Source organism: Lathamus discolor, chromosome 4 (genome assembly GCF_037157495.1).
Source record: "Lathamus discolor isolate bLatDis1 chromosome 4, bLatDis1.hap1, whole genome shotgun sequence".
Classification (NCBI taxonomy): domain Eukaryota; kingdom Metazoa; phylum Chordata; class Aves; order Psittaciformes; family Psittacidae; genus Lathamus; species Lathamus discolor.
In genome coordinates this window covers 44,916,259-44,937,477 of record NC_088887.1, presented here as the reverse complement: position 1 = coordinate 44,937,477, position 21,219 = coordinate 44,916,259, and the positions used below count along the sequence as shown (strand labels likewise).

The 21,219-nt window shown below is 48.1% G+C and overlaps 1 protein-coding gene across 1 annotated transcript in view; it reads left to right on the top strand.

Annotated features, from left to right (window-relative positions):
* The first annotated feature begins 4,623 nt into the window (after positions 1-4,623).
* The window catches only part of PTCHD1 (patched domain containing 1), a 40,525-nt gene continuing 23,929 nt past the window's right edge, over positions 4,624-21,219 (top strand). The window contains exons 1-2 of the mRNA XM_065677291.1: positions 4,624-5,307; positions 18,372-19,032. Coding sequence (XP_065533363.1) covers positions 4,879-5,307; positions 18,372-19,032 — 1,090 coding nt within the window. The 5' untranslated portion in view covers positions 4,624-4,878. The remainder of the gene's footprint in view (positions 5,308-18,371; positions 19,033-21,219) is intronic.

Below are 21,219 nucleotides of genomic sequence, written 5' to 3'. Positions count from 1 at the left end.
TAAAAATTCTGCTTTGATCCTGTATTTCATTTATGTTTTTTCTGGTTCTAGAGTTTAAAAAAGCGCTTTAGTTTTGAGGTTCTCAAACTGTGATCATGCCGTTTGTGCCCATGATGCCCCAGTCTTTTTTGCCAGCCAAGAGAAGGTGGGACCGAGAAGATTTGAAGATAAAAGTAAACAGTTTCATTGATTAGATTAAATTATATTTTATCTGTTAAATATTAGCTAATAGAACAACTAGTTAAACTATTAACTGCACTGAAGCCAGTGCAGCCAATAGGCTGTTTTCCATGGTTGCTTCTAGAAAGGCCTTTTCAGCACAAGCAAATTGCCATCCTTGTGAGAGAAGTGCTGCATGTATCAGGAAAATGAGCAATACTGTGGGTAATCTTCCCACTGTGATGGGATGCAGGCTGGAAATAAGGAGGAGGCCTCCTGCTTTGCTTTTCTGTAACTGCAAATGGCCAAAAGCTACAAGTCTGAGGTTTCCTCACCAATCAGCAATGGGAGATTAACTTTATCGTTAACCTTGTCTGTGCCCTAACCAATTTAATTGACATTGGCCCAGGTCCCAGATCTAAGGCCAAGAAAGATAAAGTGGAGCTCGGTCAAGTAATGCAATGAGAACCACTGCTCTCCCCAGCTATCCTGGGCTGGCTACCTGTCATTTTGTTCCCTTGGCACAAAGCAGAGTGTCTTTGGATGTCACCAGCCAGACTTTCAGCAGGTATAAATAAGCGTAACACAGAGAACTTCACTGAAAAAGGATTTGCATCCCTTAAGAATCTAGCCATAATTATTAAACTCTCCTTGAAATTTTTCTTTTTAGATCTCTTTAAAAAAAAAATAGCAAAGTCTTTGTTACCCATCTCCTCACTGTGGGTAACCTCATTCTCTCCAAGCTCCAGCTGGAATCTGCATCACACATTGCTCAGTGCACTGTGGCAAAGATCATTCCCCATTCGCAGCACTAAATCCCCTGCACACACTCCTAAAATATCTTCTCTGGTTTCTCATGCCTAACTAAACAACACAAAATCCTTATTCTATGCATACCTCCCACAGCCATCCCAGCTGCTCCTGCCACCTTTCCTTTCCCCTAGGCCCTCTTCACTCTTCTGAAGTTACTCATCAGGAATCCTTTCCTCCATCACTTCCCTCAGCTTTTTCTTTCATTAGACCACTTTTGGGGAGGTAGGGGAAAGAGGATAGTTTAAATAAAACCTTGTCCACTTCTTACTCTCACATTAGTTTTAAGATTTGCCATCATAACAAGATTTGAGCAGATACATAGGTAGATGCTCATTTCTGGATGCTCAAAGCATCCCGTTTGTGCTGGCAGACAGCTATAGCCCTGAGGCCTGGGCTGTGGGGTGCTTGACCCACCCTGGCCTTGCAGACCCCAGGAATGACAGCATGGCTTCATGCTAAGCACCAAATCTGTTTGGCCTTGAGAGCCCCTGAGCATGGGCCAAGGTGTTATCTTTGCATGAGCCTGAGAGTCAACAAATGTTTCACAGCAGAGAGGCTGGCTCTTGGGAGCACCCTTGAACCCTGTGCAGATGCATTCTTTATGACTTCCCCATCTCCCTTTAACACTTTGCCCGCAAAAGAAGCTGCCCTGAGGCGTTTACTTTGAAAGGACATAATCATATTGCACTCCCCCTCATTATCCCTCTTCCCAGCATCTGCACCTCATTGTATGGTCATCTCTTCCCATCGTTCTCTTCCTAATTTAGTTTGGAAACTCTCTAGAGCAATGAGACATTATCTATTTTGTCGTGCCATTCAGAGCAGTAGCAGAGTAGCACGTATAAGTGATGGAAATCCTACCCTTCCGTTTCCTCCAAAAGACAGTCAGAGCTGGTTAGTGCTCAACAGGTTGATACACATTGTCTGGCATGTGCTCCTGGCAAAAGCTCCAGTCACCAGAGCCCTCCCCTACAACAGAGGTGAGATCTCAGCCATGCTTTGCTCTCCACAGAGTACTGCGGGAGGTCTCTAGCTGCTCCACTCTGGACAACCATAATACCACAGAACATATTTTGACAGAAATTTTTTGGAATACTACAGCAGCAGTGGTCAGCAACAAGGCGATTTCACTACCTGCAGAGTCAGGAGTACATAGGAGGTCTTGCCCTTGGTTTGGTAACACACACAAGATGCTCACAGTGTTGCAACATTCTCACTCAGTGTGGTTACAGCACACACTGCTGAGCTGTGCCTCCAGCAGCATGTTGAGCTGCCTATCCCACCTCTGTACATCCTTCCCCTTCAGGCACTCCCCTCAGTGAAAAGGCAGGCCAATTCCCTGGGCTAAAGGCACACAGAATTTCTGTTGGATAAAAATCGATGACTACCTTTGGAAAGACATCATTTCCACCACAGCTAACAGCTCAGTCTTATGCTGGTTACAGTAGGCAATAAAAAAAGACTCTGCTCTGGGAGGACACAGGAACACCCAGCAGAACTGCTGATACATCGGCTTTCCTCTTGGCCCCTGCAAAATGGATATATTCTTCATCCATTTTACTGGGTTACCTATGGCTTACCCAGTGTTAACATGCTTGGAACTGGGCTGGATGTCAGGTCCTCGAACTAGTTTTCCATAGATACCTTGGAGACCTGTGCATCAGCTACTGGGTGGTTGCTGAAATAATTAATAATCCCCTTCATTTTTAATAATGATAAAAGATGTTTAATGGAGATGAAAAAAAAAAAACACAAACCAGCACAGGTGATACTGTCAGCAGCAATGACAGCACCTCTTCACTTGTTGCTAATGACATAAGGCACTCGGCATATTCTGGTGTTTCTCCTTGATATACAGCAACGTGCCTGTGTTGTGATTGGTATGCAGCTGGAAACAAGCAGCAAGGGGAGAGCACAGGACTGGGAGGCAAGAGACCCACGTTCTGCGGCCTCACCTGGTACCAAGCTTCACCCAGACTTGGCCCTGCTCCTCTCCCATATCTGTGCTTCCACTTCCATTTCCATCGCTGAGGTTCTCTTCAAACTATGTACAAATAATATTTTTTTTTTTAATCTTAAACTGATGGAGGACTGACACAAGCAGCAGGCATGATTGTGTGATAAACCCCAGCATCCCTGGATCAGGCACACCAGATGGCAGCCTGCAGGTAGAGTACTGCCAGGAGCATTTCCTGGGCTTGGGCACAAAACCCGGAATAATCAGGGAACATGGGGACCTTAGTGGTCACAATGGGACCACTCAATCAAGCCGTTCACTCACCACCCTAGAAGCAGTGAAACACGGAAAGAGTTTAGCATTCTAGCTGGTGACCCAGCTGCGCACAAGGAGACGGGGATGATGTCAAGGAGGTTTTGTGCATGAAGCATCCATGACAAAACATTAGCTTAGGTCAGACACTACTGAAATGTAAAAGGAAGGATGACTTGTCAGCTTATCAATAATCAAAACAGGGAGCTACTGCTGTTTCAAGCTGCAACACGTGTAACAGCTGTCAAACAGAAACTTCCTTTTCACCGATTTGTAAAACCACCGGCTAAGGTGGTAAATGGGCTCCCAAAACCGGCACCTTCACTTTGACGAACAACAGCTAAGGTCCAGCTGACAGCGGCATGAGCCCGCTAACCCGCCTATGCCAACGGCCGCTGACACGACCCACACGAGCACGGCCGCTCGTTTCCGTTATTAAACTGCAGTTTGCGTTTACGAATGAGGCCGTCCCCCGCGATCGCGCCCCGCGGGGACGAGATATACCTACGCACAGGTGGTAGCCGGGGTTGCCGGCTTGCGGTTAGGAGAGCGGCAGCGCGCTCCGGTACCGCACAGCACCGTACCGCATCTCATCGCATTGGCAGCAGCGGCGGCGCGGACTCGCGAGGCACTGCCGGAGCAGACCGGGGCGGCTCCGGGGCCGACACCGGGTAGCGGGGGTCGGCGAGACGGGCAGGGGCAGCCCCGCCGCCGGCGACCGGCTTCCCTAATGGGCATGTGCGGCGCTCGCACATGCCCACTCTGGCCGCGCGGGGCGGCGGGCTATACCGCGCTACCGGCGCAGCGGCGGTAAGCTGCGCGGCGGGAGCGCGGGGCGCGCCGTCGGGCACCCCGGTCCGCGGCCCCCCACTATCCCCGGGGGAAGCGCCCAGACGCCTCTGGCAGCGAGTCCCCGAGCCAAAGACCCCCACGAAACACACCCAACTGCCCCTCCGCGGCCCCCGCCGCTCGCCCGTCGGGGGGGCGGGCAGCCTGCGCTACCCGGCCGTCCCGGGGGCGGCTGCGGCGGGCGGAGCCGGCCGGCAGCCGGGCCGAGCGGGGCGGGGCGCGCCGCCGCGTCCCGAGCGCGGCCCGCGGGGCGGCCCCGGGGGGAGGCGCGGCGCTGCGCCCCGCCGCCCTGTGGTAGGCACCGCCCGGCGTGGCCCCGCGCCCCTGCGCGGAGGGCGGCGGCGGGGGCGCCGCGGAGGGCTTCCCGCTCCCGCCCCGCCTGCCGCGGCAGGGGGATTAGTCAGCAGTCTGCGGGCAGCCCCGCTCCCGCGCAAACTCCGCGGTGGGGGCGGGGAACGGCGGCGCCTGCCCCTTCCCGCGGCGAGGGGCGGTGGGGCCGCGGCGGCGGGGCTGCCCCCCCCCCCCCCCCACCTGCTGTCCGCGCCGCCGCTCCGCGGCCGCGGCGAGGGGCGGCGGGTTGGCAAGTGAGGCAACGAGGCGCTGGAAACTCCTCCCGGGCACGGCGGCGTTGCGGGAGGACGAGCGCCCGAGCCGCCCCGCGCACGCAGCCGAGCGGGAGCGCACACACTCGCACACGCACACCGCGCACACCCGCACCCTCGCGGCGGCGGCCCCCGGCCCCCCGCTGCCGCGGCCGGCAGTGAGGCGGCGCCCGGCGGGGCTGCCCCATGGTCTTGCGGGGGCCGTGGGGGAGCTGCGGGGGCCCCGGCGCGGCGCTCGCCCTCCTGCGCGCCCTCCGCACTAGGATGTTGCGGCAGGTCTTGCACAGGGGGCTGGGGACGTCCTTCTCCCGGCTCGGCCACTTCGTCGCCAGCCACCCGGTGTTCTTCGCCTCGGCGCCCGTGCTCATTTCCATTCTGCTGGGCGCCAGCTTCAGCCGCTACCAGGTGGAGGAGAGCGTGGAGCACCTCCTGGCCCCCACGCACAGCCTGGCCAAGATCGAGAGGAACCTGGTGGACAGCCTCTTCCCGGTGAACCGCTCCAAGCACCGGCTCTACTCTGACCTGCAGACACCGGGGAGGTACGGCAGGGTGATCATCACCTCCTTCCGCAAGGCCAACATGCTGGACCAGCACCACACCGATCTCATCCTCAAGGTAACCGCGGCGGGTTCCCGGCCCCGGGCACCGCCACCACCGCGCCTGGCCCGGCGCCCCGCATCCCGCCACTCCCTAGCCCGTTCTCCGCACCTACGCGTGAGTGCCGGGCTCACGGACCCACCCGCCCCGCGGGTGCTGCCACCGCGGATACCCGGTCACCTCCCTGCAACAGTTGGGATGCCTGCCCGTCCCGGGAGCCGGCACAGCGCTCCCTGCCAGCGCCGCGGGCTCCGCTGCCTTTCCCTGTCCCCCCTCCTTGTTTTGTCAGTCTTTTTCCCCTGTTGTGATTTGACTCGCTTTGGGTGAGCGAGAAGGGCAGGCTGCTGGCTGGAATGATTTTTCGGTGCCTCTGTACTCGCCCTGCAGCCGTGCTCCTGAGTTAGGGCGACACGGGCTTTGATAAACTCAAACTTCAAAAACAGTTAGGTACCAAGATGCCAAGCTGCCTAGAACGCTTTTAGGGGCTGCTGCTGTGTCTGAACTGCGCTTCTACCTGGAGAGGGATCGCACAAAACCCCCTTGTCACCGCTTATGAAGGCAAATGACATAACTCAGTCGATTATTTTTAGCGGGTAGTATTTTTCCCCCCTCCGCTCCCAACCCACCAGCACAGAAAATGTTGGGTTTGTAGCTGAATTAAAACGCAGCTCAGCTGTAGGTTGCAGGCATGGTGCAGCCTGCGCTGCCGGTTCTCGTCAGAACGGGCAGCGTCTTTCCCTGTCACTTGCGCGGCTCAGAGTGTGCGAGTCACAATCTCACAGGACATCTCACCGTACCAGATGTCATAACATGTCGGAAATCTGCATTTTTTTGGAGCTGGTACTGTAGTTTTACACCCTGCTAGTTCCGAGCAGCCTTGGAAGGAAAAGCAGGGAGGACAGATGCAAAAACTGTCCATTGAGAGGGTCAAGTTCACCCGAGAAAAAAGAAAGGGACATTCACAAATAACCAGAGGTGTGGCTAGCGCAGTCCTGCACGTTCTCACTGTTGCCGTGTGGGAACCCCAGAGACTCAGCATTGGTGCTTTTTTTTTCTGTTTACCCCTGAATGTCAAGCTGTCAGCCCACACAAAAAGCCAGGGTTAATTCCTTTTAATCGCTTCAGGAAGTGTCTCTTCTAAAATGGGAAAATAGAGGCAAACACCTATTGTAAGAGACTTTGGGGAGACCTCACTCTTTACTAAACAAGGAGATAACTATTACAGTGGGTTTACTTGTATTTTATTTCCACTTTATGTACATACAGAACTATAGCACAGAGCCACTTGGTATTTTGTCTTCCTTTTGACATATTACCCAATGGTAATGAGCAAACAGATTTAATGAGCATCAACTCACTAAGTACAGTAACAGAAATGTTACCGGCGAATGAGAAAACTCCAGAGAGATGATTTTCATTCCTTCATTTTCTTGTACCATGCATTGCGTTCACATCCAGTATGTGCACATTTACTCAGTCATAGGATAATAATGATAATGGATTTTTTTCCCTGTACCGCTTTCTCCAGAGATCTGTAGTTTTGTCAATAGCATAGTGACACACAGATAAATGGTACTCAGAATCTTTCCGCAAGCAAACTTCTGCATAAGATGTATCTCATCAGTGGAAGAACTATTAACTTACAAAGTTCTGTCAGTATTTAACACTGCCTCATTTTTAATAAACAAAATTTGCTAACAAAATGGTTATTTTTCATTTAGTGATGTAATAAACATTGCTATTTGACTGTTTACTCTTACGGTTAATCTGACATTGTCAGGCGTATTTGATGCATTATTTCCAACTCTTTACTTATCTAATTAATTCCACTATGTCTTGTGCAGAACAAATTATGGCCTTTGTCCTAATTATTTTTCTGTTTGTGGGCAAAGCCAGGCTCGGGCAGCTACCTGTCCAGCCCTGTGGACGCCCCGTGGATCAAAGCACAGGAAAACAGGAGGGAGGACTCCTATCTCCCAATATTCTTACGTCTGTGGTGATGCAGGGCTACGTCATTTTGTATTAACATGGCTCACCAAGGGAAAGGTGGCCACCAACGTTTTTTTATATATGTGCAGTTGCATGAAGGGGAGAGAGGAGCAACGGCATCCCCAGCCCCAGTCCAGAGCCAACCAACTCGAAGTGCAGTGCTTGTAAATAAGTGTTCTAGGTGAAACCATGGAGTAATCCCACCTACATTCCTGAAAATGTGGCTGTGTAGGCAGAGTCAGGGCAGAGAAGCTATACAGCAGCATTTGCTTATCTTTCCTTTCCTCGAGAAGGATGACCTTCCCAGGGGAGAGGCTTTGCTTTAGAAGAGGCGTCAGGTTGGACACTAGCTCCTCCTGAATGGTTGTTGCTGCATCTCCACCCACTAGCAGGAGGATGGGAGACCCAGGAGGATTGTTGCCCCAAGCAGGCGTCAGCTGCTCTTGCAACACTTCTCAGCTTTCTTACCTGCTTATCCCACCTCATCAGCCAGGGAGAGGAAGGAATGAGCCTTGGACAGCTGCAGCTACCTTAGTCGTGTGGCTAAGGGAAGAGATTTCCCCTGGTTTCAGCAGAGGAAGAAGTCAGCTTTCAGTACTGTCCCCTTAGTAAAGCGATACAAAGTTTTGGGGTCTGAGTAGTTGAAATTGAAACATAGCTGGTACTGTCAAAAGTTAATTACTCTAATATCCTAATCAATTAGTTAGTTAATGAAATAACTTCTTCAGTGGCGTCTCTAAGATACTCTGTCCAGCTTACTGCAATTTCTCATGGGCATGTTTCAGCCCAAGAAACTCACTGTTACCACTACGAATGATACCCTGTTGGCTGGCTGGGAAGACATTTAGGGAAAGGCCCAGCCTCATGGCTGTCTCAGGTGCAGATCTCAAGCAGCGCTCCTGGAGCAGGAGCTGCTGTAGGACTCCCCACTGACAGCATGCACCTGCCAGCATGACGCTGCTGGCACACGACAGCACCAGCCCTCTCTGAACGTACAGGCTGCTCCACACAAGGTCTCTCCTGCTCATTAGCAGCGAGGTGTGTGGCTGCTTTTTATAATAGATTTGACTTGGAGATGATGACGAGTACATTTTTTTTTATTGTTATTTTGTGTAAATCTCTATCCATCATTCTCATAACTTCCCATAAATGCTTAAACCATTCTAGGTCTGCCATCCCAATGTTGTGTTTGAAGGTGGCATAGTCATTTGCAGAAGGAAGGAAGAAACTTAATCATGTCCTGAATCGCTGGCCTTGAATAGATGATCCAGCAAAAAGCCCCAGTAGAGTATTGTATATGCAAGAGATGCATCCTAAGACTTGAGATGCTGTGGGAGGACAAAAATGAAATTTTACTCACTGCTCAACTTGCTCTGTAGCTGAGCATAGGGTACCGGCATCTGGTGCTGTTGGTATAGGACTTTCTTCCTCCAGATTTCACTCTTTCCAGAGAGAAACAGGAAATAAAAATGTTTAACTGAATAAAGTGTGCTTTTACCCCTGTATTTCCAAGAAGTACTTGGAGAAACAAGCGTAACTGGGTTATTTGGTGTGGACCATCGTGCAGAAGTTCAGATGACTCAGATGTAAAGTTTGTAGAAATAGTCAAAGCCTAAATGCCACATAAATAGTGTTAGAGCAGCCCCCTGCCATTTCATTGTGGTATTTCCACTTGCAGCTAGAAACTTGGTAGGTTGAAGGCATACAGAAGCACTGGAAACACAGGTCTAACCAGATTTTTGAGCCCTAGAAAATATATTCTGATTTAGCCAGAATTTGAGGCACCCGTCCTTTTGAGCCTGTTCATTCCTCTATACTTACGGTGAGTTAACTGCATTATGCTACAAAAGACTTTATTTTTTAATGAAAGGTTTCCTTTTCTTGCAGAAGAATATCCTCTCTTCCCTTTATGTTATTGTGTTTGTAACAATAACACAGTACTAATTATTTCTTTGGCAAAACTCCACTTAAGATGACAAGATCCAAAGATGAAAAGAGATTGAAATGTAACATGCTTTACTGAAGAGGATTGTATTTGCAGTTTGCCTCTATAAAAATCTGTAGATGAGGGGTTATTTTGTTTAAAGAAACTTCTCCTGACTACATATTTTCAAACAGTGCTTATACATTGCCTCTCGTATAAACTAGCCGTCAACGGATCTGGAAAACTGATTAAACATCTATTTGAACATGCACTCAAATAGTAAAATTGCATATTTCGTTTTAAGGACACTTATTTAAGAACTGCACAACTTCTTTCTGCAGAACAAAACAGTTTAACTTCAAAATTTCACAGACTTCATACTTGTTGGGGTTTTAAATCCTCTCTCTACTCCTTAATTATTATGTCCCTGCATGCTCGGTCTACAGTCTTCCCAGCTTTCCTCACTTATTTTCTACATGTGAGGAAACGCATGGAGGAAATAACCATATTTATGTTCCCCTGTCTGTATTTCCAACTGTGCTGCTGTGCAAACATGGCATGCTTAAGCCATTATTTTCCAAGTCTGTGGAAGTGGGTTCTGGTTGTTCAGCAGAGCCGAAAGCCAGGTCTGTCGCAATCCTGGCTAACACAAGGGTTTTCATTTTAAAACTTTGACTACTTCTGAATGCCTGGGCACAGGCAGGCAACTGTGGGTCTAGCAACAGACATAGTAGGTTTCCACCTTCCCTAGGCAGCTCCAGTACTAAAAACACTTATGGGCAAGCAGTCAGCAGAACAAATTTTGCTAAAAAAACCCAAACACAAAACAACAATAAAGGATGAAGTCATGTCTTTACAGCAAGGCTGTAAGATGAGGGGAAGAGTCCTAATACAAGAAAAACAAGGGTGTGAAAGCAGCAGAAGTGCAAGCCTGTTGTCATAGCAGCACAATGCTGCAGGGCTAAAATGTATCTTATGCGAAAACAGATGAGAATTAAGATACGCAGGTAAAATCTGGGCACAGCCAGGGAAGGGGGAAGATAAATAGCACACAGCGAGATCGTGGAAGACTGTGCAGAAACCCTCCCCCTGAGCTCCTGATGTCAGCAACGGCAACTCCTCAGTGTGGTTCCTGTGGGCGAGAGAGTTTGATTTCTCCTGCAGGCACTGGTCAGTGGCTGGAGCAGAAGTCCTGAAGTTGCCTGTACCTCGGAGGACAACCGCATCCCACTGGTCCCCACTGCCCCCCTCCCCTGCTCCAGCAGTGCTGGCTCGGTTGGAGCCCCTCTGCTCTCCCTCCTGCCTTATTCCATGGTGCAATGCTCTCCTACAACCCTGTGCTCCAAGCTGCTGCCAGCCGGGCAGCCCATGCTAGAGATGCCGGGCAGCCCATGCTAGAGATGCCCGGCACCCCGTGTTGCATCTCCTTTCCTGCCTTGGAAGGTCAGATCTCACCTCACAGCTAACAAATAGAGTGCATGGGGGACAGATTTTCTCAATGCATGACCGGACAGGTTACATCATCCCTCCAGGAAAGCCCCGTGGGTCACAGCCATCAAAACCAGGCCACTGGTGCCCCAGGCAATGCTGCAGGGCTTGCGAGAGCTACTGGGGCTTCCCAGCAACCACTGCTGGGCTTCCAAAAAGCTGTGGCTGTGCCCTGCCTTTTGAGTTGGGGTTTACATCAGGAGAACTCCCTCTCATATTGGAAGGGAGAACCAGGAGCTGAGTCCTTAATTAACACGATGGGCTGTGAACTTGTAGCTATGGAGGTTTCCCTGTGGTAAGGAAGGGACTGTTTTTCACACTTCTGCTGGAGGAGCCCTTGGCAAGAGCCCGCATCACGTTTCCAGCCCCCTGAGAAGCAGTGTAAGGATGGAGCGGTGTTTATGGAGGGATCATGGGGAAGGCCACTGGTGGTGGAACTGGTGCAAGATTAGTCTCAGGAGCAAAGTTTTCATCTTTTTTTACCATCATGAAAGATTGATCTCAGAGGCGCACACCAGGCTGCACAGAGGGGTTTCTGCTGCCCAGGCTCCCTGTCCTCCAGCAGCAGTTGGCCCAAAAAAGAGTGGGCTTCTCTCTGTGGGACAAATTCAGGCAAAATTACCAAGGCAGTTGTCAGAAGTAAGACGGCATTGATTGGAAAAGCTTCTCCACTTCAGATTAGAAAAGAAAAATCATAGCTAGCAATTTTCTATAACTACCAAGAAGGCAGATGGAAATGTAAATGCACCAACATCTGCCACTCCGAGCACTAATAGTTGTCCCTCATTTGATGACTTGTAGTTTGAACAATTTTTAGATTTTATTTACATGAAAATTGTTTGAAGAAAATATAATTCACCATGTTTTGGGCAGCTAAAAACGTACTAGCAAAAATACATAGCTTGCATCTTAACGTCTCTTCAGGAAACCTGATTGTAGGACTGCTAGAAAAAGAGCCCAGCTATCCACAGCGATCCTTGCTGCACGCTCTCCAGCTGCAACTTCCAAGGTTTATCCTCAGCTGTTAGGATCTGCTGGCTTCCTCCACTGGCTGTGTGCATGCTCTCCATCCCTTGGCCAGAACAACTTGGTCAGGAGGCTGCTGCTCACCAGCCCCTTTTGAACCTCTGCCATGGGTCTCAGACTGATGGCAGGGCACAGCCACATTCTGGAGCTCCCTCGCCTTCCTTCTGTGCATCTTCTTCTGATGAAAATACACCCTTAATAGTTTAATTTTGCCCATGTCTGCAGAGCCCACAAGGTTTTCTTTCGTCAGTTAAGCTGGGAACTGTGCAAGTCTTTTCCCTCTTACAGCATTTTTACATTTTGACTGAGGCCATGTCTTGAAGTGAATAAAAAAGCACTCTGCAAAGATGCAAAATGCCAGAGATTACTGATATCATAGAAAAAGTGGAGGAATTTATAGCTACCCGTTAAAGGCTTTTTCTCCTCTTCATTTTCTTTGGCACAAGTTACCTGTAAAAATTACCCAACTAGCAAACCAGCTTCACATGAAAATGAAATCTATATTTAAAATCATTGTCTTCATGCTTTCTAGTTTTTCACTCCTGAACCCAAAACAGTGATGAGATTTTAAGCAGTAATAGATAATGAGTTCATTCTTCACTTTATTTTTGAGCCTTCTCAGGCTTTCCTTCATAACCATGAAATCAGACAGTTTTATTTTCTTTTAATGAAAACTGAGATTTTTTTTCTTTTAAATCACAATACTCCAGGCTCCAGAGCTCAGAGGAAAAACAGACTTGGTGAAAACTGCAGTAAAAGAATTGTAAGAGTTCACAACACTGACTAGAGTGATGCTCATTTTTAATTCGAGCCATCAGATGTAGACTGAAAGACTAATTAGAGTCAGATAATATCAGATAATAACAACAACAAGAAGTAATAGCATTAAAAAGATCTTACTCGTGTGAGTAAAACATATCTGTGTGCCAGATCATCCGCAGTAGAGGAGGACATCCATATATCCAGCTAGTTTTGTCTAGTTGGCCATTCATCAACTGTATGTCACAGTCAAGTCCCTGCAATGAGTGATGTCCCCTATAAAACACACCACGTCACTACTCAGCAGCAAAACCAAACAGTTTTGCAGTATGTATGATAAGTAGAAGGTAGTTGTACACATCCTTAATATTGAAAATGGTGGCTGTGACTCTGATCCCGCAGGAGTGGGGATGTCTTTCCATGAGCTGGAATAGGAGCTTGGCAAGACTGAAATATCCCATTGCATGTTGCTGTCACTCTTGTCACAGAGTTTCCGTGGGAGCAAAACTGTGCCACCAGACCCACATGGGACACCAGTGAACATTGCACCGAGTCCTCACACCTCGTCCCTCTTGCCCATTAGCTTTGATGGGGGTAGCAGATTGTGTAATGCGGGTTTAAAGGATTTCTGGGATTGGACCATTTTGCAGATGAATCAGCAGTTTCTCACCCCTCCCTGCTGGGATGGGATCTGTTTACTTCACAGGGAGACTGCAGACTTTTTTGTTACCTGGTTAAACTGATAGAATTCTGGTAATACCTGCTCATTTTAAAATTAAAGAAAGGACTTCTGAACAAAGCAAAGGAGCTTGGGGTGTTCCTCACGCCGTTCTTGTAGCTCCCTGCATCTTCTGCGTGGACTTAAGAAAAAAATCAAGCCTTCCTTTCTGTCCTGAATATACATCTTTAGATACAACACCTTTGCCTTCAGCTTCAACTTTGCTGCCACAGATGAAAGTTGTGCCAAGCTCTGTATAGGGAAGAGCTATCTCACAGGGCCCAGTGCAAGGCTTGGCTATCCCAGGACAGCCAAACTGAGCCTCCTGTGGGGCTCTGGTTCCTGGCGCCTGCCTTCCTGTGCTGATGGCAGAGGTAGGAGGACCAGCAGCCAAAAACAGCTTGAGGAAATCTTTGCAGCCGCGGCTCTCTGAGGCCCTAGAGCAAATGGCTTAGCCCAGGATAAGCGAAAGGATTTCAGCTTTTGCTTCCTGGCATACCCTCTGGGCCCACAGGGAAAAAGCCAATGAGGCAGTTCGATTTCACCACCTCTCATCTGTCAGCTGTGCCACAGGCTGAAATGTGGCTTGGTGTGGAGGCGTGAAACCAGCACAGCCCTCACCTGGAGGTATTTGCCGAAGGGGATTTGTCTCCTGATTGAAGCCACCTTCCCTGCCTGTCTGAAATAAATAACCAAGTGAGGATGGGACTTAAAGTAAACAAAGACCAGGGCCAAGACATTACCAGATGCAAATGGCTAAAGTCTGAAGGGACAGAAAACACTGTTCTGGAAATCTGTGGTGTGATACAGGACACACATACACACCATTTTCGGAAGGGAGAGGGGAATTTCAAGTGATGGTCATTGTTTAAGCAACGATCAAAGGGAGAAGTGAAAGTTACTATTTCATGCCTGAGTGCTTTCAGGGACAGTGTGCCACAGTGGCAAGGGAACTGAGGCAGTGCTGTGCAGTTCTCATACTGCAGTGCTCTGTCATCTCAGCAGCAAACTGCTTTTTGGTTCCTTGCACTGTTAGCTAGCTGAAAAAGCTGTGAGCGATGAGCAAGCAGTGCATGTCTCCCTTCAAGAAAAAGTGTTCATTCAGCTTTTGTTATTCCTTTCAATCTCCCTTTCTTCTAATAAGGATCAATAAGGACAAGAAAACAGCTAGATAAATGAGAATCTGGTGGTCAGTCATTTGTCCCAGTACTAGGTGCCAGGTTTATTCAGAATATGGTTACTTGCCATTAAAATCTGCTGCACCGAGGAGTGCAATATGCATTGTGCATTAGCACTTGCTAATGCTGTCCCCCATCATGCAACAGCCTTTACCATTTCCTGTTAACAAACTGAAGTTTCCTGGGGGACCTCCTGGTGTACCATAGGCAAAACAAATTGCAGACCGTGTAATCCCTTGAACTGGTAGGACATGCCCGTGTAACCTCTCAGACCTCCTGTGTTCTGTGGAAGGCAGTCACCCTGGGCTATGGGTGTGAGCTTTGGATGCAAGTGGCTGCAGCTGAATCCCCAGCATGGCAGCAGAGAGGAGAGTGCCATGGGACTGCAGCTCTCAGTGGGGAAGAGGCAGCAGCCCTGCAGCACATGGGCTGCCACAGGCAAGCAAAGGGAGAGAGACAGCCTGCAGCCACACTGCAACACGCCCCTGTCGTGCAACTGAGCTGACAGAGGGGGTTTTCCGAGGATCTGGTCTGTAAAAGCAAAGTGCAGGTGAAGTGATGCATTTGTCTTGAGGATGAAAGTCTCAGTCAGGCTTCCCAGAGCTGAGTCCTTGAGCATGCTGGGGCAGTGTTCGGCATGCTTTGCTGGGATGGAGGGAATGGCAGGTTTTACTCCTCTTTGGCTGCTTGCCTCCAACTCAAGGCGACCAAACGTGGCCACTGGCAAAGCTCAGAGTACATCTTATAGCTGCTCTAAACTGTACAAGCTTGCAGCCGGCTCTGGGCGCTGCTCGGCTGCTGGAATATGCCAGGACACAGAGCTGGCTGCCTGCTCCCCTTTCCTTCCCAAAGCCCCTTTTCCAGGAGGTGCGATGGTCAGGTCACCCCCACAGGTCCAGCACAGCATGGCTTTGCAGGAAGCATGGGGCCACTGCTGCAGAATGGGCTCCTGCATTCGAAATGATCATTTCCAAGAAGAAATGAGTATTTTAGGTATGACATTTAGCTTCTAGCCTTTCACTAGAGATGAAGTAACAGCTGTGACACATGAGGTTATTTAATAACCTGAATATTAAAAGAAAGTGCTTCAGATGTAGAAGGAAGCAAACGCAGCAGTGAGGCAGGGTAGGTAAATAGCAAACACACATTGTTTGATGAAAGTTGCATAACAGTTTAGTTTCTTCTGCATTGTGTCACTCAGTGGATCCTCTCTGAGGAAGTTGTATTGTGAATCTAATACAAGCAGGAAATTTTTTCTGTTCCTCCTAGTTGTCCTCAGCTGTGCTTCTTCATATGACATCTCATTTTACAACCATTGTCAATGAAAACCATACAGTAGCTGGCATTGTAAAAGAATTAAAATCAGATACCTGTCCTTGATTCAATAAATAAGGGCATTTTCCCCAAACTGTAATAACATACATTTGAATTTGTGTGCCAAAACAGCACTTGCAAAGCAGAGCTTTTGCAGACACAGACTTGAAAGACAGGAGGAATTCCCCATACAGGTTCACTTCTTTGGCATGTTCCTGAAAACCCTTTAATTTGCACAACTGACTTCCCAAATGAAACAAAAGCTCCTAATCTGTTGCACAGACAGTTACTTCTTCTCCCACCATGATGGGGAATTTTGCCTCTCACCGTGGCCAGGTACTGTGTTCTCACAGTACCGTGAAAAGATTGTTCAGTTCAGGTAATTCCTCAAACCTATCTTTCTAATGTCAATATTGAATTGTTGTTCTATCAAAAATTAAAACTTCTCAGATGGGGAAAAATACACCCCCAAGCTACTAGGGAAACACGTTGAGAATACAAGAATTTTGTCGTCTGTGCTTATATGATGTCATATCATCCGAGGAACTGAGGCAACATAACTAAATTTATACCCATCACAGATTATGCAATGTCATCACGAAACAATCAGATTCATGGTATCATATTAATGTTGGGGTTTTTTCTATGATTGGTCATAAATACCACGCAAAAGCCACTATGACTGTTTAATTTCATCAGATACATGATTTTGGCCGTGAAACATTTTGTCCATTGCCACCAGACAGGTATATAAGCTCTACTGCTCTCCCTGTGTTCTATTTTTTAATGAGTCTTCAGAAAGGAGCTGGTTCCATTAAATGTCACCTGATCCCAGCCTCTCCACTGGGCATAAGAGCCTCCATGCCCTCTTTGGATTACAGCAGAAAACAGCATGTGCAATTAGAAAAAAAGAAACAAATCACGTCGATGTAGTGAGTTCTCTGTGTCTTGCTCAAAATCTGAAGACATAACTATATCCCCTGTAAGGAAAAGAAATTAGAGGAGTTCTTAATTTGGCTCTTCAGCTCCCTGAAAGAGCTGTGGTCTCTCCTCTGGAAGGCTTCTCTTTTATCAGCCCTGCTTTTGTCACCACACCTCTGCAATGCTCCTTCTATCATTTCCCTGGGTGTAAAAGGGACCAAAGGATAAATCCATGCAGTTCTTCAGAGCAGATCTGTGATCACAGCAGCAGACGTGGCCACCCAAGCAACTGGGCTGTACAGACTGCCATGTCCACAGGGTCATTTGGAACAGACAGCACAAGGGCTGAACATCCCACTGCATCGTCCCTGCTCACACCTCGAGAGGATCGCATGACTCACCAAGCCATGCACAAAGCACATATCCAGCAGCATGCAAGGGCCTGGCATTTGGGATATCGAGTACCCCCTGCGTCACCTAGAAGAGGGCAGAGGGAGCCCCTTCCTGAACTTTTGTGGTTACCCACCATGAAGGACATGACAGCCACAGGGAAAATCTGCTCAGGCTTCTGGTGGTAGTTAATGTAGTCTTGGCCTCAGCAGCATCCTTATGGAAGGTCTTGGTACTCTGCACAACTGGAGTGACACAGAAAGAGTTAAATGGTGATAGTGGTGGGTGAGGCCTGTACATTTGGTAAGGAAAATGTGCAAAAAAACCCAGTTTGCACTTTGCTAATGCTCCCGATGTTAGAAAACTGAATATTTTACTTTTGAAAAACAATGCAACTCCACCTGTTAGGGCTATTCTTTCAGATCGAGTCATCTTTCAGATTTCTTGCCTCTTCTATGTTGACTAAAATGGATTCATAAAGGGTTACAAGAGTTTTCTATATTTTTTTAAGAGGTGAGGGTAATTTTTCTGCCTTCCTGTGGCTCAAAAATAACCGAATGTGCTTTAGGTCAGAGCTCAGGCATGGCAAATTTCAGAAGGCTGACAAACAACTTACACAGGAGGCTGCACTAAGAGCTGCTAGACCAGGCAATAAGCAGTAATAACTTGCAGTCCCTAAAATTATGGGTCCTTCCCTGATTAACTGAACCTCTCAGAGGAAGAAAACCGATGTCAGTCTCTGCCATTGCTTCCCATTCACAGACTTGTTGAGGATTTGATGTGGGAAAGAGGGAGGGGAAAATAGGGCAAGATGAATTAATGCCAGTTATCTGTGCTACATGGACAATCTCTACACTTAGGACATGCTTCTGTAGCCTCAGAGTGAGTGCTAGTCCCCTGCTGCTGCCAGGTTGCCAGTATATCCCACGCAGGTGGCATCCCTGGCCCCATTACTCTTACGCCTTCTGCACCTGCAGTTTATCTGTTAGAGAGAGTAATTCGGCAATTCTGAGCACAACAGAGTCCCCGGAGACTGCCGGGCTGTAGCTCTCCCTTTGATGTTCACCCAGATCACTTGAAAGTCCAGGCCTTTCGAGTTTGCTTATTTAGCGAGGCCAAACGGCAGGTGTACCTGGCACAGATGCAAATCACCCAAGTTACCAGCAAAGGGTGCAGGGGAATAATCCTGCTATTTTAATGCATGTTTCCTTTTTTTGCAATGAGTGTGCTATTAATATTACAGTCATCGGAACTTCTGTTGTTGTTGCTTAGATCAAATAGGAAAGGGACGGAGGTGAGGAGCCGCTGTTGTTCTGGCTGCTGCTACGTGAGATGAACTGATGAATAACGTGTGTGATTTCTCTTTCCCTTGTAGTTGCACTCTGCTGTGACCAGGATCCAAGTTCAAAGACCTGGTTTCAATTACACGTTTGCCCATATATGTATCCTGAACAATGACAAGACATGCATAGTGGACGACATAGTGCATGTACTGGAGGAATTAAAGGCTGCTCGTTCTTCTAATCGAACTAATTTTGCAATCACTTATCCGATTACTCACTTAAAGGATGGCAGGGAAGTGTATAACGGGCATCAGCTTGGTGGGGTTACTGTGCACAGCAAAGACCGGGTGAAGTCTGCAGAAGCCATTCAGCTCACCTACTACTTGCAGGCAATCAACTCCTTGAATGACATGGTGGCAGAGAAGTGGGAATCCATTTTTTGTGACACTGTTGAACTTTTCCAGAAATCCAACAGGAAAATCAAAATGTATCCTTTCACTTCTTCTTCGCTGAAGGAGGATTTCCAGAAGACAAGCAGGGTGTCAGAACGCTACCTGATCACAAGCTTGGTCCTTGTGGTCACCTTGGCCATTCTCTGCTGCTCCATGCAGGATTGTGTCCGCAGCAAACCCTGGCTTGGCCTGCTGGGATTGCTGACGGTGACCCTTGCCACCCTGACTGCAGCCGGGATCATCAATCTCACTGGTGGGAAATACAATTCCACCTTCCTGGGAATCCCCTTCGTCATGTTAGGTAACTATTTCCTATCTCCTCTCTCTTTTGTGTGTTTTGTGCCTCCCTGACGCATTTCCCAGCAAGCAGAGAAGCATCACTGCATGGCTCCCGGTGCCTCCTGCCTGCCAAATCCACACAGCCTTTTTTCCTAAACTGTTTGTGCTGCTCCGGGGTGTTAAAATCATGCCTGTGGGCTCCGGTGCAGCATATCACCCTGCTGTAGGATGCAGTGCCTGTGCAGTAGCAAGGAACAGGGATGCACAAATGTGGAGAGGGGGAGCCCAGCTGCTTTTCTGTGCATGTTTGATTCTGGGTTTGGTAGCCAGCATCAGAAGGAAACGTTTGTAGAGGTCCCCGTGCCACAATGACAGTGTCAGCTGTTCCAGTAACTCAAAGGGGCGCTGTGTTAGGCATTAAGAGAGCGCTGAGTCCTTCGGAGGGCAGAGCAGTGCTGCCGTGGCTTGCCAGGCAGCTGTCTGTGGGATAAGGGCAGTGGTCGGTTCTGGGTTGCGTTTCTCCTGACGCCCATGTGTTGGTTGAGTGAAAGTAGGGAGGGTTTCACAGCACTGGCATGGAGAACATTGCTTCCCTCGTTCAGAACGGACCCGTCCACGTAGTGCCAGAACATCCCCTCATGGAGGGCTATGAGGGGAGCAGCATTGGCCGCTCCCTGGTTCTGGTGCCAGCAGTCATATTCATTATCCCGGTGGTTGTACCGCCTTCGCTCACAGCGAGGTGTGGGGTAGTTTCATGTTGTTTTCTTTTCCTCATGGGTAGGAAGGAGGAGGAGAGAAGGTGGTCAGCTTGCTCCCAGTCCAAAACCGGTGCCCTCTCTTGTTGGCACCAGAGCATTTGTGGGGATGCCGTGCATTGTATCCAAACAGGCAGGAGGACTTCACGGGAGACAAAATGAGAGCTCTGGAGAGTTCACAGCCTCTTTGTTTGTGTTTGGCTCATAACCAGTGTGAAAAGCTTTGTGAACTGTAGGTGTTTAATATGTCCTCATTCATGCCATTATTCATTTGTGGAGAATAATACATGCATTGATTTGATCACAGCTTCCCCAGCTGAAAATCAGTGCTCAGTAATACTTCAGGTTTCAAGTGTAAGAGTGTCTCCACTGACTTAGTCACATCGTGTAGTGATATGACAGGTTTCAGCACAGCTATTTTTATATCCAGTGCTGTGTTCCTATGCCATGCTCATACTGTAGCTGTGGTATTGTTGCACTTTAATTAAAGACTATGCTTCAGTGCATCACACTCCCAGTTAACGTACAGAATATATTCAGTGACAGAATTCAGCTGTATTGCACTGGCTTTCATTTTCAGATGACATCCATGAAAATTAAACTGTATCATAATCTGGAGGAAATGCAGCATGAGAAAGAGTCAAAAGAAGGCTATCTTTCTGACCTACGTCTTTGGTTTCTTTTGTGGGTTTTTATGCCTGTGCATTGTTATAAAATTCAGTTCCTCAAACTAAGTAGTGTATATTACATACGATATTAGGGAGGTGTGTTGCAAGAGCAGTAGAAAAGCAGTCTAAAGTCCAGCCGTATAAAATGAAAATACCTGGGGGAAAGCAACTCAAAAATATAAAATATTAGCTCTGCTTAGGGGTCAAAGCATCTGCTCCCTGGGACAGCCTTTCACTAAGAGCGACTATCTTAGACTTGAAATCCTTAAAGAATTACAGATAACTATGAAAAGTTTCACACTTCTATTTTAGTGCTCCTTTAACCGCCGAGCTGTACAACCAACTCTGCTTTTCTTTTCCTTTTTTTCCCCCTTGGGTTGTTTCTTGGTCTTGCCTAATTGAAGTATTCTACTCTTACAAGGAGTAAGTTTCAAATACGGAGCTCAGCTCTCACTGTGAACAAGTCAAGACAGAGCAGTCAAGCTCGTATGAATCTTGCCTGCTTCCCCAGCTGCATAAAGTCTCCCAAGGGACAGGGATATCAACGGGTGGACAGAAGGCACTAAAGACATACGTACTGGAATTTTTAATGGGAGCTGTTTTAAACCAGCAGAGAGCTAGAAAGGGAGGGTTTCTGGGTTTTTTCCTGCAGTGCAACAGAAAGATTCAGCATGCATTTCAAAATTTATTTCGTTCCTCTGTGTTGTTTTGCTTATAAAGGATGGTTTAACTCAAGGTAACTGAAGGCTGGAGACACAAACCACCTTCTGTTATAGCCCACTGAAC